Source organism: Jaculus jaculus, chromosome 2, assembly GCF_020740685.1.
Source record: "Jaculus jaculus isolate mJacJac1 chromosome 2, mJacJac1.mat.Y.cur, whole genome shotgun sequence".
In the NCBI taxonomy this organism is placed as follows: domain Eukaryota; kingdom Metazoa; phylum Chordata; class Mammalia; order Rodentia; family Dipodidae; genus Jaculus; species Jaculus jaculus.
The window spans coordinates 28519082-28537848 of record NC_059103.1 but is presented as its reverse complement, the minus strand read 5'-3'; the positions used below and the strand labels follow the sequence as shown (position 1 = coordinate 28537848).

The 18767-nt window shown below is 36.9% G+C and overlaps 1 protein-coding gene across 14 annotated transcripts in view; it reads right to left on the bottom strand.

Annotated features, from left to right (window-relative positions):
• Positions 1 to 18767, bottom strand: part of Ptprm (protein tyrosine phosphatase receptor type M) — an 849143-nt gene that overhangs the window by 359047 nt on the left and 471329 nt on the right. For all 14 annotated transcript variants that reach the window (XM_045144750.1, XM_045144751.1, XM_045144752.1 and 11 more), the window contains 2 exons: positions 16345 to 16653; positions 7432 to 7541 (listed from right to left, as the gene is read on the bottom strand). In XM_045144750.1, the coding sequence (XP_045000685.1) occupies positions 7432 to 7541; positions 16345 to 16653 (419 nt within the window). The remainder of the gene's footprint in view (positions 1 to 7431; positions 7542 to 16344; positions 16654 to 18767) is intronic.

The window sequence follows — 18767 nt, the reverse complement described above, 5'->3', positions numbered from 1 at the left end:
ACATGATATCATAGGAATTTAATCCTCAAGTTTGTATTTTAATATATTTTTATTTTATTTAAATGTCTCTCTTATTTAAATTTAAATTATGCTTTCAAGCCACTTAGATTTCTTCCCTGAATTGTCTGCTCTTACTGTTTGCCCATTGTTTCTCTGGTGATTGTTTTGTCTTCTATGTACTAATCCATATCAGGTCTGCATATATCATAGTCATCAGATTGTTGACTGTCATAAGTGTTGAAAATAACTAAGACTTTTATCTGCATTTATGATTTTTTCAATAGCAGTGTAAAATCTTATATAGATTAACTCCACGAATCCTTTCTTTCTATAAGGAAAAATGGCTTCTAGCATTCTATGTTAAGCTTTGAAAGATAATTACAGAAATGTTCTCTATAATTTTTGTTGTGTTCTTATTAGATTAACTTTCATGTTTCAGTTATGATGGTATCTTATACAAGCTGGACATATGACACATACAATTGTAACTAAGTGCTACTTTTGCCAATTTGAAGTATATTTTTCTATATAAATAAATAAAATAACAATATAGTTGCCATTTTCATCAAATCTTGGAAGGATTTGGCTCTACTTAACAGAATTTTAAAATATAAAATTAAAGTTATTTTATTTTGTATCCTTTTAAATTTAACATTCTTTCAGAGAACAGTATTATATTTATAACTTTACAATATGAGAGATTTTGATAAGAAATGAGGATGGATGTAATTGTGAGACCTAGACTTTAGGAAGACAACTGACAAAGCTAAATGGCTGAAGGGTGGAGTAAGGTTTGAGAAAGGCTACAACAGAACCATGGCAGGAGGTCTAAAAGGGAAGCTCAGTTAGTAAAATATGATGATAGGAAAATTACAAAATGGAGAGCATAAAGATCATGAAAGTGCTACAGTTGCTATAATCTCTGGAAAACATTATGGTTTTAGTGTCTTTCAATCAAAAAATGCATTAGTATCTTTCATAAGATGCAAAGGAGAGCTCAAGAATAATCTAGCATACACAATTATATCTACATTTATATTTATATCCAGAGCATCTAAACTATTTTTACTTTTTCCAAAAAACATACAAGTACATTAAGTACCCTCAGGGAACACCTGTCCACTTATTATTATTATTATTATTATTTCTCCAGTAATAATCACTTATCACTTCTTCCATTTATCTCATCTATATTCAAATGTGACTGACAGAAACTAATGTTCCTATGGCTCCTGCTTCTTTTGGGTAATCTCTTGGTTTTCTTAGCATTATGCTTGATGTCTGTTGGTGATTCTTTGATCCTCAAGAGGGGAGAGAAAGGGACCTAGTATGGTACTGTACTGATCTTCCACTTCAGTGAGAGGCTGTGTATGATGCGCACTAACACAAAGTAGAATCATGGCATATAGGTGTTGAGCTCTCAGCTAATGAAAAGTCCTCTTCCAGAAAACCACCTAAGTCCTACCTTAAAGAAGCCTGGGACTCACTTCTTTCCCAGATTTCAAAATTGGGGGGGGGGGGAAAGAAAGAGAAATATTTGTTTCCTAGAAAACATATAAAACCACTTAAGCTTGATTTACATTTTGACATTTCCCCTTTGGATCTGGAGAAAAATAAAGCAACCTGCTATACTTCCAAGTATCTGATAGTTAAAATCTTGATTTATGAGACATCTATGCATCCCTACTGTAACAGCATTTAGATCAGTGTTCAAGTGGGAGATTCTAGCTGCTAAGTCAGAGAGATTAATGGGTTTTGTCTCTGAATTAATACTTTTCCTATTGTTTCCATGGAGAAGTTACTTATCACAAGAAGATGTATGTTTGGTAGGATTAGAAAGAAAAAAATCCTTCTATTAGTTTCTGTCTGCCTAGATAGCAACATATGGCTTTATGGACAGGTGAACTTACTGTTTGGGTCTTAAAATGAACATCAAAGACTTAGGTAAAGACTTCCGGTCAAGATGGCGACCGCCTAGCTGCACTACAAACAACAAGGGGAAAAAAAGGCAAGTATTCAAGGGAAATTAGGAACTTTTTGAAGAGGGAGGGCACAGATTGGGGTAAAAGAGGGAAGCACACACCCCCTCTACCCACGCCCCGCCACCCCACCCGCTGCGAATCGCCACATTGGGTGCGGCCCGGCGCCACAGCGGCCTGGCGCCCGGTGCGCACCAAGCCCCACGTGCCCCGGCGGCCCCGCGCGCCCCCGCCCCCCCCCAGCGTGCCCCTTCCCCCCCAGCGTGCCCCACATCATCACTTCATGATCAAAACATTGGAGAGAATCGGCATGGCCGGTTCACATCTTAATATAATAAAGGCAATATACAAAGCTCCAAAGGCCCAAATAATACTTAATGGAGAGAGACTGGAGGAATTCCCATTGAGATCAGGAACAAGACAGGGATGTCCTCTTTCACCTCTGCTTTTCAATATAGTTCTGGAAGTCCTAGCCCAAGCAATAAGGCAGGAGAAGGAAATAAAAGGGATACAATTTGGAAAGGAAGAAGTTAAATTAGCTCTATTCACTGATGACATGATTGTATATGTAGGAGACCCGAGAGACTCCATCCCAAAACTCCTGAAGGTGATTAACTCCTATAGCAAAGTAGCAGGATACAAAATCAATGCACAAAAATCGGAAGCATTTCTGTATGCAAATGACAAAGACACAGAAAAAGAAATAAAGGACATAGTCCCATTTTCAATAGCAACAAAAAAAATAAAATACCTTGGAATAACGTTAACCAAGGAAGTAAAAGATCTATACAACGAAAATATAAAAACTCTCAAAAAAGAAATTAAGGAGGACTTGAAACGATGGAAAGACCTCCCATGCTCCTGGATAGGCAGAATTAACATTGTGAAGATGACAATCCTACCAAAGGCAATATATAGATTTAACGCAATTCCAATTAAAATCCCTACAGTGTTCTTCACAGACATAGAAAAAATGATCTCAAATTTCATATGGAAAGGCAGAAGGCCTCGCATATGCAAATATATCCTCAGCAAAAGAAATACCTCTGGTGGCATCACCATACCCGATATAAAGTTATACTACAAAGCCATAGTAATAAAAACAGCATGGTACTGGCATAAAAACAGGAGTATAGACCAATGGAATAGACTTGAGGACCCGGATTTTGGGCCAAGCAACTATAGCTACTTGATATTCGACAAAGGCCCAAATAATATAGACTGGAAAAAAGATAGCATCTTCAACAAATGGTGCTGGACAAACTGGATAACCACATGCAGGAAACTAAAACTTGATCCACACATTTCACCATGCACAACACTCAAATCCAAATGGATCAAAGACCTCAACATAAGACCAGAAACTCGAAAACTACTAGAAGAAAATTTAGAAGTACTTTAAATGATATAGGAATGGAAAAAGACTTCCTGAATAAAACCCCAGTGGCTCAAGTTCTTAAACAGTCACTCAACCATTGGGATCATATGAAGCTGAAGAGTTTCTTTACAGACAAGCATATAATAAGCAAAGCCAATAGAATACCCACAGAATGGGAGAAAATATTTGCAGGTTATCCAACTGATAGAGGCCTTATTTCTAGAATTTACAAAGAACTCAAAAGTCTAAACAATAAGAAGACAAATACCCCACTCACAAAATGGGGCACAGAGTTAAACAGGCAATTCACAGAGGAAGAGATACAAATGGCAAACACACACCTAAGAAAATGTTCATCATCCCTAATCATCAGAGAAATGCAAATTAAAACAACTATGAGATTCCACCTTACCCCAATAAGGATAGCCAACATCAAAAGGTCAAATGAAAATAAATGCTGGCGAGGATGTGGAGAAGCAGGGACACTCATTCACTGTTGGTGGGAATGCAGGATGGTACAACCACTTTGGAAAGAAATATGGAGACTCCTGAAAAAGCTGACTATAGAAATACCAACAGACCCAGTTATACCATTACTGGGCATGTACCCTAAAACCTTCAAACCAAAAGCCAGAGCGATTTGCTCAACCATGTTTGTAGCAGCTCAATTCGTAATAGCTAAAAGCTGGAATCAACCCAGATGTCCATCATTAGAAGAATGGATAACAAAGATGTGGTATATCTACACAATGGAATTCTATACAGCAGTAAGAAAAAAACGACATAAAGAAATTTGAGGAAAAATGGTTGAACCTGGAACAGATCATTCTCAGCGAACTTACCCAATCACAGAAAAAAAATCAGCACATAGTCTCACTCATCTGCAACACCTAACCTGAATCTGCCCAAGATGCCTTACATACCCAGCAAGCACCTCATGGACTAGACAATAAGATGGATGGGAGGGCGGGGATGGAATCAAAGGGTGGAAAACAGTAATCCAGACCCAAACGGCAATGGTACCATAAAATTCTACTTCCTAAAAGACAGACCAAATGGCTGAACCTTCACTAGACCCTTACAGGAAACACCTGAACCACAAGACACTGGAGAGGGTAGGATCAAGACTGACCTAAATCTCCTACATCTTCCCTCCCTCCCTCTCCCCCTCTCCCCTCTATCTCTCTCCTCTCTAACTCTTGTATATTAGTTATCTTTTTCCTCAATTTCTTAGTGGACACTGACCTGTAACCCCCACTTCCAGCTTGGGCCTACCATCCACAATGAGCTTTTTTTTTTTAAAATATATATTTTTTTATTTTATTTATTTGAGAGCGACAGACACAGAGAGAAAGACAGATAGAGGGAGAGAGAGAGAATGGGCGCGCCAGGGCTTCCAGCCTCTGCAAACGAACTCCAGACGCGTGCGCCCCCTTGTGCATCTGGCTAACGTGGGACCTGGGGAACCGAGCCTCGAACCGGAGTCCTTAGGCTTCACAGGCAAGCGCTTAACCGCTAAGCCATCTCTCCAGCCCCACAATGAGCTTTTGATCAGAGAAACCTACAAGGTTTCCCCAAACAATGACAGACTTCTGTCAGAGTACTTGATGACCCACCAAAGGCCAGTGATAAGACCCTATTGCTGAAGACTCCATATGCAGCTGACGCGTAATATGGAATGACATGGCTGGAAGCCAGGAGAGAGTCAGTCCCCAGACAGTCAGCATGTCTAGTGCCAGAAGGCGCTACATAGGCGACTGGGGGAAATGACCAAGATCTGTCCAAGCAACACACTGTTTCACCTAATTAGCAACAAATAACCGGATGTGATGCCCACACAAGTGCAATAGTGGTACACAGCCATGGTGAGGAATCAATTGCTCTTGATTTGGCTAACTGATCCACTCAGTGGTACTAGACCCTTAGCTGGAGCTGGGAAACAAGTCAGAACCATACCCAAACACAAGCCCACTCTACAATATCAAGCTACCATCAATCACAGGGTATAAGAGGGCCTACACCTATCAAACTGTCTATCAAAAAAGTAAGTGTTATCTCAATTTTCCGGGTGCTAACTTACTCTCCGTTGGAGAATCTGCTTCTCTTTTCCAGATAGATGCAGATCCTGAGAAGAGAGCTGCCCCAACATACCTCAAAAGGGGCCCAATTGAAACTAAGGACAACTGGCGAAATAAGCAAGGGTGATGTTCTCCTGTGAACCAGGTACCAGCACAAAGGGGAAGGAGATCAACGCAGAGAAAAATCAACTCCTACCAAATCAGAGAGCCAAAGCCTCAGAGGCCCCCAACACCTCAGCACTGAAGCAGACCAAAAATGAACCCAACATGGCTCAGGGAAATCTTGCGGAAGTGGGGGCGGAAAGAATGTCAGAGTCACATGTTGGGTCATGACTTGCAGAGACATTTATCTTACTAATAACTGGGGGCTAACTCCACAATGCACGACCCATTTTCATTAACAAGGAGGGTCTAATGCGAGGGGGTAGATCACAGATGAGCCTAAATAATTTTACCAAACTGCCTGTATTTACTGAAAAGAAAACTAATAAATTAAATTTAAAAAAAAAAAAAGACTTAGGTAAAAATGCACAAATCTGAGCTCTAAAAATGGTTATGTAGCCAAGAAAATGTGAAGTATTCTCATTGCTGAGAGAAAACTTTGACCTTGCATGACCTGACAATATGCCTTAGCTCTATAAAAGCTGAGTTATGAATTTTCATAACATTTTATTATTGTACAGTAAAGCAGCTGATGGAAATTAACAATAACAGCATGAAAATCAACATTTTCTTTTAGCATTCTTCATTTTGGTGTTGATGATGATTCGTATTTTTGCATTTCAATACCAATTTTCAAAAGGTATAAGGAAGTGTCAATGTAAGGATCATGGGGTCAGAAAAGGGGTTTGGCAGTGAGGAGTGTGTGACAGCTCATCTGCATGGGCTTTTGTCGGTGCTTCTGAAAGGTATTCAAGCACAGGTTCCATATGAGGATCTGCCATAAATTTTAGAAGCCTTATAACATATAATTTTGTTAAATTTGCATTCAAATAAATGCCAGTTTAAAAAATGCACCTGCTTATTTCTATGACAATAGGCACAATGGAAGGATGCATGCATGAACGCAATGATGAATGTCATCCCGTTATTGCTGTGTTTTTTTTTTTCCTTGAACAATTCATCAAATTCTTCTCTCCTGTCCATCACTCAAGTAGTTGATAGGACTCAGTAGACAAAACTGTCAATGAAGTCTAAGGAGTGTTTTGCTAAGAATAAGAAACCAAAAGAGATTATTCTACAGTTACTCCTGAGACAATTTTTATTGACTTTTCTAATTGGATAATCAGTGTTCTATAATTCAGTAGATATATATTTCATGGTTAGGGATGAATAATGCTATCAACATTTGCCTCCTAATCAATGCGTGTTTCAAAATATTTATTTATTTTTTAATAAAAGTGACTCTTTAAAATGTTAGGCTGTGCCATAGTATACAATAACATACAATCCAGAATGATTTGACTCATTTCAAATATGCATCTTGCAAATATAAATAATGCAGAGGCTTATTTAATATTTTTGTTTTTATACAATAACTATCGTAAGGCTTGGAAGATCATGTGGTGATTAAATATACTTGCTATGCAAGCCTGACAACTGAAGTCTGGCTCCTCTCAGCCCATGTAAAGCTCTCTGTAAGTAGTGTGTGCATCTTGAATCCCAACATGCCTGTGGAAATGGGGGTCAAATTTAGGAAAATCCTGAATCTCAAGGGCCAGGTAGTCTGACATTCACTGTGGCAAAAGAACAAGAGAGAATCTGTCTCACACAAGATGGACCTCCACATGCATACCATGTACATGTGTGCCCATATGTACACACATACCATACACACACATACATATGCGTTCACACTTTTAAAATAGCTATTATAACTATAGAAAGCACTAACCTTCTCAAAAGATATTATAAAAGCATTTTTTAATACTAGGGAGCCAGATTGTCATAAGAAATTATACTAAAAAATTAAATTACCAACAAATATATATTTTACCTCATATAAAGTGATGACACCATATGTTTGAGTTGGTTCCCTCCACTGAAGAAATATCTTCTCTTCAAAGGTACTTCCTTGGATGGATTCAGTAGGAACAGCACCTGGGACTAAAGGAGGAAGCCAAGAAATGAATGTGAGGATAATAAGACAACCCTCCCCAAGGGGGTTTAACTACACACAGAGGCATTCAATTCTAATAATCAATATATAGACCCAAGTTTATTTTCAAAATATAGAATCTAAAGTCATATTAATTATGCTAGTCTTATAAAACATCTTTTTCTTTAAAGTATAATCAGTTAGTCAAAGCTCAATAATTTTTTTTCACATGAATAACTTTGGATTCTTCTAGAATAAATGAAGAAGGAAACAGAGCAATAGATCACATGTAGAGGGAGTGGAAGTTGGTACCATTACTTTGGAAAATAGTTAAGTAGCATTCGATAAAGTTAAAAGAAGCAAAGACCAAACTGAGTGTGCTGGTACACACTTGCAATACAAGCAATCATGAGACTCAGGCAGAAGGGTAGAGTGTTCAATGGCAGATGGAGCTGTATAGGAAGATCATGTCTCTAAAAACACCAGCCCTATAACAAAATCTAAACAGTAGCAGCAAAAAAGAAACTTAGACACACAAAGACTATATGATTCAAATATATTCTTCCTCTGGTTATATTCCATAATAAAAGTCTTGCACATAGGTAACAGGGGACATATGTTAGTTAGAATGTAAATACACAGACATGGTGGCATACACCTGAAATCCCTGCACTCCTAAAAATAATTCAGGATTGCTAGGAGTTCACAACCAGGCTGGGTTATATTGCAAGACCTTGTCTCAAAAGAAAAAAGAAAAAAGAAAAAACTAAGAATGGTAGGAGGGAAGGAGGGGAAAAGAGAGAGAAAAGAAAGTTCACATTGAGGCCTGAGTAGATGGCTCTGTGGTTAAAGACAGTTAACCTAACAGTGTTTTTTTGGTAACAATAATAATGAATGCAAATTAGAAGTAAAGCAAATGGCTTACAAATGGTGTCATAGTCACACTATCCTCTGTATTGAAAACAAAACAAGTGACAGTTATATAAGTCATCATGGATATACTTTATAACCATAATACTGAGTAATAAAAACATATCAAAGGGGTTGTAAAGATTGCTCAGTTGTTAAGTCACTTGCCTACAGCCTAACTACCTGAGTTCAATTCCCCAGGACCCACATAAAACAAGATGCACAAAGTGGCACGTGTATCTGGGGTCCTTATACAGTGGCTGAAGTCTCTGGCATGCTTATTCTTTCAGCCTGTCTTTTATCTCTTTCTGCTTTCAAATGAATAAATATTTTAAAACTATCACAGAATCAATGTGACAGCTAATTGAAAGGTTGAAACAAGAGAATTGTTAGCTCAGAGCTAATCTGGATAACATAAGAAGACTCTTCTATCTCAAAAAAAAAAAAAAAAAAAAAAAAAGCCTTTTCAAAGGCCTGGAAGAGGAGGCAAAAGGAAAATTACTAATTAAATGACAGAATTTCTATAAAGAAGGGTAGGTTATCTCCAAATATCTACAGAATTACAGGTTGTTAATAGTCAACCATAGTGTATGTAAAAATTTGTTAGGTATACAGTTCATGATGTATTATATGCTCTTAATACAGTAAAATAAAATTAAAATTGTTAAAAAATAAAATTAAGAAGGATATATGATTACTACACAAATGTACACATGGAAATATATATAAGTATAATCTAAGGCAGATTAAATAATAATATAGTTTAAAATATTTTTAATATTTATGGAGGTCTCATTTAATATTTAAAAATCCTAAATTATGAAACACTTTTTTAGACATTTCTCAAGAAAGCTAAATGAATTAAGGGAAGATGGAAATTTACTTATGTTTTATTTATTTGCACATATGTGCATGTGTGTGTTCCTGTGTGTGTGTGTGTGTGTGTGTGTGTGTGTGTGTCTGTGAATGGGTGCACCAGGGTGGCTTGCTGCTGCAAACAAATGCCTACCCAGATTTAAATGTGTGCTGAGAAACTGAACCCAGGTCAGCAGGCCTTGTAAGCAAGTGCCATTAATTGGTGAACCATCTTCTCCATCAGTTTTTTTCTCTCTCTCTTTCTTTTCATATATATTTAAATTTATTTATTAATTTGTAATGAGAGAGTAAGAGAGTAAGCAAACCAGAGCCTTTTACCTACTGCAAATGAACTCCAGATGCATGTTCCACTTTGTGCATCTGGACTTATGTGGGTACTGGGGAATCAAACCTAAACTGGCAGGCTTTGCAAGCAAGTGTCTTTAACCACTAAGCCATTTCTCCAGCCCCTACTGATAGTTTTATTAAATAAAATTTAATACTATTAAAAACATTTCTCTTTACTATTTTAAATATAATTTTAGTATGATTTATATTATATACATCTTAGTGTATTAATATATTTGTGTTATTAATCGAGTGCACATATTTGTTTATAAACACACACACACACACACACACACACACACACACACATATATATATATATATATATATATATATATATATATATATATATATATATTTGGGGAACATGATAAAATTATTGGATGACAGATTGTGATGCAAAAATTATTACAGACAGTTAAATGTCCTGACTTCAAACCTAAGACAGTTGGGCATGATGTGCCCACCTGTAGTCCTAGAAAAGATTACATCAGGATAATTTTAAGTTTAAGGCCAGCCTGAGCTCAAAAGTGAGATCCTGTCGCAAAAGAGGAAAAAAGCACACCAAAAGAAGAACAACAACAAAGAAAAACAAAAGCAACAAAGAAACAAGCAAAAAACAACAAAGCTATATAGCAAAACTAAAGTAACTAGGTAGTGTGGTTTTGGAAAACATTCAGATCAATGGAAGAGAACCAGTCATTCCAGAAATGAAATTATTTTCAGTCAACTGACTTTCAGTAAGAAGAGTAGGAAACAATGAGGAGAAATAATCTTTCCACAAATGTTGCTGGTAAAGCTGGATGTCTACACACAAATGGGTAAATTTGGATTCTTATGCCATGCATCAAGGTTAAGTCAAAATTTACTGGGGGGCTAGAGAGATGGCTTAGCGGTTAAGGCACTTGCTTGTAAAACCTAAGGACCCATCTTCAACTCTCCAGATCCCATGTAACCCGTCACACAAGGTGATGTAAGAGCAAGGTCACACATACATATGCACAAGTGCACAAGATGGGACATGTGTCTGGAGTTCAATTGCAGTGGCTGGAGGCCATGGCATGCCAAATCTCTCTCATAAAAAATACAAAAAAAAAATCACTGAAAACCTAATATATAGAAGTAAAGCCAAACCCTTTCCTTTTTTTTTTTTTTTTTTTTGGTTTTTCGAGGTAGGGTCTCACTCTAAAACAAGCTGACGTGGAATTAATTCACTGTGTAGTCTCAGGGTGGCCTTAAACTCCAGGTGATCCACCTCTCTCTTCCTGGGATTAACGCTATGCCACAATGCCCAGCTTTTGTTTTTAAGGAGATAAGAGGTAGTTTATTCTGGAGCCAAATATGAGTGACCATGGCCCAGGAATAGAGATTTATTTTTTAAAGGTGTTAGTCTAAGTCTCTATAACACTGAGGTAAGCAGTGGTTTCATAGAGATGATATGCAAAACCTAAGCAACTAAAGAAACTGTACATCTTTAAAAGGGGAAGCTTTCATGTGTCCAAGAGCACTATAAATCAGGAAGTAAAAGGACAACATGCAGAATGGGAGAAAATGTATACAAAAATATCTGATAACAGAATGGCATGTAGAATATACAAAGAGTATTAAAACACAGTAATATGAAAACAACATGATTATAAGTGGTCACAGGATTTGCATAAGTAGTTGTCCATAGAAAATATAAAAAAAAATCAATAAACATATGAATACTCAGCATCTTTAGCCAGCAGGGAACATCCAATCAGTTAGAAACTGCAGATACTAGTCTACAGATAGATAATATCAAGTGTGGAAGAGAATGCGGAGAAACTGTAACCCTAACACATTGCTGGAGATAATGTAAAATCATATAGCTACTTCCCATCACTTCCTCAAGTGGTATAATTATAGTCAGATTAGCAAAATACTCCAGTAATTCTGTTCCTTGACTCATCCATTTATTTCTTAGATACATACTCAAAAAAGCTAAAATCAAGTGAACTTAAAACACTAGTCAACATTCATGGCAGCATTATTCTTAAATGGAATCAGTACATGTTCATAGACTGATTAATGGATAAACACCTCAATAAATAATTTAAATATGGTTAGAGAAATGTTTAAGATTGTGTGAAGATGTGAATAGGCTTTATCACAGATGGGGAGATGAGCTGGAATTTCAACAGGAAGTGAAAGATTTCAAAATTCAAACTCAATGTTAGTTGAGGGTAGATTGTGATTCCTTGTAGTAATTCCAAATGGAACTAAGTACTGCTTAGCTAAAATAAAAGAAAAAAAAATGAGTGATACAATTGGGAGAACTGAGTGTATTTTAAGACATCCAGTTGTTAAACTGAAATTTATACAGATTATTGAATGTCATTTGCATTATTTTTAAAGTTGTATTAGATTACACTGATTTCTCAGGTACAACATCCAAATAATATAAAAAATAATAGTAACTATTCATCCTGGGCTGAAAAAATATATGGAAGAACATGTTGAAGCAAAGCAAAACAAGGAGTTTAAGAAATTTGGACACTGGTGAATTTGCTGACATCAGCAACTCCGGGTGCAGGGGCAAGAATGGTTTTCACAATCAGAAGCTTGACTACAACAACCGAGGACTCAGCTTCTGAAGAATTGTTATGACATCACCAGCTTTCTTGCAGTATCAAGATTAAATTATGAGTGGTTCTTTTTTCCCCACAATGTAATTTGCATTTTAGAATATTTGCTAATGTGGGTGCAGATAGAAAGAAGGTAAAGATTTAGCAAATATTAACCTTTAGTTTTATTCAACTAGTGGATAAAAGCATAAAATGCTAAAAGGAAGTAGGAGGTATCCTAAAATTATGTTGATTGAAAGAGATCTTTTTAATATTTATTTATTTATTTATGTGCACACATGTGTATTTATATTCATATGTGTGTGGGTTCAGGTGTGGTGCATGTGTGAAGGTCATAGAACAACTTTCAGGTCTGGAAACACCTCAGGTGAAGTTTTCCTTCTCAGAGGTTCTAGGGAATTCTCCTATCTTCACTTTCTATCTCACAGTCATTGTTCTGGGATGACAAAAGCCCACCATGGCTTCTAGATTTTTCTGTGGGAACTGAGGATCAAATTTGGTACTCAGGCTTGAACAGCAAGCATTTTTAACCAATGAGCCATGTCCCCAGCCCTGATTGAGGGACTTTTTTTTTAAAGTTTTTTGTTTATTTTTATTTATTTATCTGAGAGGAACAGAGAAAGAGGCAGAGAGTGAAAGAGAGAGAGAACGGGCACGCCAGGGCTTCCAGCCACTGCAAACAAACTCCAGACATGTACTCCCCCTTGTGCATCTGGGTAACATGGGTCCTGGGGAATCAAGCCTTGAACCAAGGTCCTTAGGCTTCACAGGCAAGCGCTTAACTGCTAAACCGTCTCTCCAGCACAGGGACATCTTAAAAGGATTAATTTACTAACATACCTGGGAAGAGGCTGGGCCGTTATGCAAATGTTGGCTGGAGAATTCATTCAGAATTTTTAAGGTTAAGAACAAAAGTTTTTTAAAATATATTTTATTTTTCTTTATTTATTTGATAGAGAGAGAGAGAGAGAGAAAGAGAATGGGAATGCCAGGTCCTCCAGCCACTGCAAACAACTCCAGATGTATATGGTCCCTTGTGCATAGGGCTAATGTGAGTCCTGGGGAATCAAACCTGGGTCCTTTGGCTTTGCATTTAAATGCCTTAACCACTAAGCCATCTCGCCAGCCCCCCAATTTTTTTTTTAAATTCCAGAATATTGATAAATTAGAGATGATAGAATTTCATAAGCACTGAATATTTGCTGTCAGATGTTGCAGGAGTTCAGTATTACATTTGCAGCCATTTTCTGCTATTGAGTAGAATACTCTTCAGCAGTGATTAAAAAATGATTTTCCCGGGCTGGAGAGATGGCTTAGTGGTTAAGCACTTGCCTGTGAAGCCTAAGGACCCCGGTTCCAGGCTCGGTTCCCCAGGTCCCACGTTAGCCAGATGCACAAGGGGGCGCACGCGTCTGGAGTTCGTTTGCACAGGCTGGAAGCCCTGGCGGGCCCATTCTCTCTCTCTCCCTCTATCTGCCTTTCTCTCTCTGTCTGTGGCTCTCAAATAAATAAATAAATAAAAATTAAAAAAAATGATTTTCCCGTCCATTTTCTGATAAAAATAAAAATATAATTGAAAACAACGTTAGAGCAAAACGATGCTCACTAAACTATAACATTCAGCCACTGTAAGTGGCCCTACTTCTCTCTTCAAACTCAGTATTATTTGACAATTATTCTACCTGTCTTTCTTCTCTCTCATTTTTTTTTAAAAGTAAGCTTACATGTGCCTGGTAATTGAGCAAACATAATTTGTAGTAATAGTCCTTTCCTAATTAGCTGGATGCTAGTGTGCTAAGAAAAAAAATGGATTTTTGTTTGCAAATAACACAAAGCCCAACTTCTGAGATTAGTAAAACAATGTAAACAAATAAACATGCCATGCAGACATTTTGATTGGCTACAAAGAATCCCCAGCTCATGCCAGTTCTCAAATCTGAAATGAATAACTGTTGGGTGAGTTCCTGTGTCCACAGTCATGTCTGCTTTTCTCTAGGAATGACTGTGATTGATCTCACTGATTTAGATGTCAGTATGGATGAAAATATTACTGACATATTTATCAACAATACTTGGCTATTTCATGTAAGAACTCATTTTGTGTTTTTGAGTGATTATTATTATTCTCTAATCTAAGTCATGTACATTGCTATAGAAGAGCAACAATAGTTGATTCTTACCAGTGTTTACTATTTAAATAAAAATAAAGGAAAATATACTGTGATGGAATGAGGAAAAATTGTTGCATTGCTATATATACTAAAATAAAAGTTGTTATCTATTAAAGGTCCTTTCTGGCAACTTATTCTTTATGTAGATGTCTTCTAATCTTAAAACAATGTTACAATTTTTCTCACTTCTCAGATGAGGAGATTGAGGCTTAGAGATTTAAAGATACTATCAAGGGCAAACGAGTTCAGATGCATAAGAACAACAGTGGCTGGAAAGTTAATAAATGACCTGAGGCAGAAGAGTGTTGGAGGGCAGAAGAAGGAATGGAGAAGCAAGCCAGGTAGAAAGGCATGAACCTAAGAGAAGAGTCAGGGGGAGAGGAGGCCCAAAAAGATAGCACAGCATGTAGACCCACATTGAAATAACATGATTTCAGAATGAACTATCATAGAGAAAAAGCCATTACATGTACAATGTAAGGAAAACAGAAGACCTTGAAAGTCAAGGCTTGGGAATAAAAGATAAAAAAGATCCAATGAAGGGTCTGATGTCAAGAAGGACTTCATGAAACACACTTAAAATCAGAGAGAGAACTGCTAGGTGTTAGATTGGGAAGAAGCCAGGGCCAGATATAAAGCTAAAGATTATTACAGGAATGTTAACATCAAATAATGAGGCTCCAAATACAGGTGGTGGAAGGTAAGAGAAGAAGAAGAAAAAAAAATAACTATCTAATACTTTGGGAAAAACACCAAATGCTATCTAAGGCCAAAATAAATTTATAATTTCAATGGCCTAATTATGACATGTTGCCAGTGTGGATACCATCTTTCTACTTTTCTGAGAGACAAGAGAGAGCTTGAAGAAACAGAAACATGCCTTGATATTGTGATTTACATCAAGCTCACTATAAGGAACATGGCGTTATCAACACACACAAGACATGAGGGTCAACACAGGACAATAGAGAAAGAAGGGAGATGTTCCTTCTTTATGCTGGCTCTTCCCATATTTACTGGTGGAAAGGGAATAAACAGTCAAACCTATATGACAGTAAATAACCAAATTCAGTATTTCATTCTTGACTTAATCAGTGGTCAAATTACATAACTAGTTGTATGAAACAAATCAAATATCCAATATTTTCCACTTGATGAAATTTATCTATTTAGTAAGCTACTCAAGATCCTTGCCACTTTCATTCATATGTCAAAAATGAATTTTAGTTCATACATATGATACACTGACATTCAGTTTTATATATGAGCATGTTATCCTGTGGAAATGGTCATTTATAGCAACATTATAGAACTTAAGACTTAATTTCATATGCAAAATTTATTTATATGTTCAATGAAATATATTTGGCACTTTTTTCTTTTTCAGATGAGTTCTAGTCATCATAAAGGGATTATTTGTTTATTTACTATTTATTAAGATCATATCCAATTATCATTTTGTCTCTATGGGAAAAACAGTTCATTGAATAATTATCAATTTAATGATAAAGTTTTCAGCATTGTGTTGAAAAGCAAGGCCCAGCTCTATTTTGTGCTGAACTTTTATTTGAACTATAAAGAATGTTTCAGAATGCCACTTACACATATTTGGATAAGCACTTTCATAACTAATCTAGTAATCCAAACAATATTTTAGTCCAATATGAGAATAAAAATCAAAAGAGCTATAGAGCAAAATGTAGTTTCATACATAGGAAATAACTATAACTAATAAAAAATTAAGATGAATTTCTACAGTTGTATCTCCTCTCTTTGAATGAATGCTTAAGAATACAGATTACAGGTACAACTAAGTAACCCTTTCTCCTATTTAGACTATAAAGTGCTCAAACTAAAACAAACAAAAGTCAAACTGGAAAAAAAAAAAAAACATAAACATGTCCTTTGAAAGTACTCACGGTCTTCATCCGTCTGCACGATGAGTTCCTGACTTTCCTTCCGTCCCTCAGGATTCATGAGAATGAGTTTCACACTGATGTTGGTGTATGGTGATAGGTTAGTGATTGTGTGCTGAGGGTGTGAATTATCGGTATCCCAGCTCACTTCTTCCCGCACCTGCTCCTGTCCTCCAACTTGGTAACAGTAGTGCACAGTGAGATTATAACTATGGCAACGGGTTACATTATACCCAAATGGCTCCCATCGGATGGTGATTTGTCGAGATTTGACCTCCACCACTTCCAGTTTCCTTGGGCCACGCATGGGATCTATTTTAAAAGAGAAGAAATGAGACCATAGTAAGAATAAGAGGCCACTAAGAGCTTGGCTCTAAACAAGACATTTTTATCATGCCCTCCGAGGCTCATTGCAGCAGAGGAGGTGGAAAGAATATAAGAGGAGGAGGACTGTGGGACATCATTTTCCAGACATGAGGTGACTGGTACATTCGTGACCCCACGGTGTCCTTCAGGCATTGTTACCTCCGTAAGACCTGTGCAATATTTAGCTCATCAACATTTTGATATGGATAATAAGAGAGGAAAAAAAGAGTAAACATCAGAAAATGACTAGTCAGAAAGAGGAGGAGGTTCAGTGGATCAGGGTTAGGGGAGGGAACATAAAAGAAGGTAACAGGAGTCGATTATGATCAAATCACAGTATGTTCATTTATGAAAATTTGCAATTAAAGTATTTTTAGATGAGCATATAAAGAAATAATTGTAATCAATCTAGTGGGGCTCACTTAATACAACTATTTCTGCAAATCCCTGATACCTGCTCTCCTCTTCTTCTTGAACAACTCAATGTTTAATATATTAGGGATAAAAACACTCAAAGACTGAAATTTCTATTCTTTTCTGCGTTGGAATGTGAGCATGTGTCTAACTTCTGATAAGTAAAATATAAGAGGAAATGTGAAGAACAGTTTCTGGGAGATGTTCTTTAAAAAAATAAAGGGGCTCCTCATGTTTAGTACTTCTTCCTTCCAACAGCTGGATGGGGAATATGGTACTTTGGAGCTCATGCAGCCATAATGGTTCAAGTAGTGCTTAAATGTAAACAATTCAAATTAATGTAAAATAGGCTCCAGGCTCCTATAATCACTGAGTTACCATACCAGCCCTGAACCTAACAACTTAAAGTTTCATTAGGAAAAAATTGATGCTATCTTAATTAAGCTCTTTTTCTCTGGGTATCTGACACAAGAAAACAATCTTAATACTCTGACAATTTTTTTGCATCCTTACACAAAATGTAAGAGTAGGGCTGGAGAGATCACTTAGCAGTTAAGGCACTTGCCTGCAAAGCCTAAGGACCTAGGTTGATTTCCTAGTACACAAGTAAGCCAAATTCACAAGGTGGCACATGCATCTGGAATTCATTTTCAGTGGCTAGAGGCCCTGGCATACCCATTCTCTTCCCCCTCAAATAAATAAAATGTAAAAAAAAAAAAAATCAGAATATAAGAGTAAAATCTGAACAAATGGTGTAAAATAATGTAATGTTGAGGAAACACAAATGTGTAACTGAACTCCAAGCTTTTGGGGGGGTCTTTGGGTTTAACTGGCAGTACTTTTGGTTTAAGAGAGACTAGCCTTGAACTTGCTATATTAGTGAAGCTGGCCTTTGACTTCTAATCCTCCTGCCTTCACCTCTCAAGAATTATAGGCATATACTACCATACCCAGCTTCTTTGTGGTTCTGATTTGCACAGAACTCCCAAATTCTTGCTTACTGTGACAATGTCCTATGAGCCAAATTCTATGTAGATTTTGAAGCTTAAAAATTTAAATGACGGGCTGGAGAGATGGCATAGCGGTTAAGCGCTTGCCTGTGAAGCCTAAGGACCCCGGTTCGAGGCTCGGTTCCCCAGGTCCCACGTTAGCCAGATGCACAAGGGGGCGCACGCGTCTGGAGTTCGTTTGCAGAGGCTGGAAGCCCTGGCGCGCCCATTCTCTCTCTCCCTCTATCTGTCTCTCTGTGTCTGTCGCTCTCAAATAAATAAGTAAAAAAAAAAATTAAAAAAAAAATTTAAAAAAATTTAAATGACATGTAGGAAATGCATGAAATCGGAAGCCTTAAAATTGAAATACACAGGAAAACTTTTTTATGAAATGCTGATCATATATACTATGACAAAGCAGAACATTTATTGATTACTCACTAAGTATTATGTACAGTTCTGTGAAGTTGCCTTTCAGAGAGTTGGGGAAATTCTAATTTAGAATGCTCTGCTTTACTATATATATACTACATGTAATAATTTTGAAATTTTCTCTCTTAAGAGTGGTTACTATAATGAATGTAAGAGAGCTAAAATAGGCAAGGAAAAATTTATATAAAAATTAAGAAGTGGGCTGGAGAGATGGCTTAGCGGTTA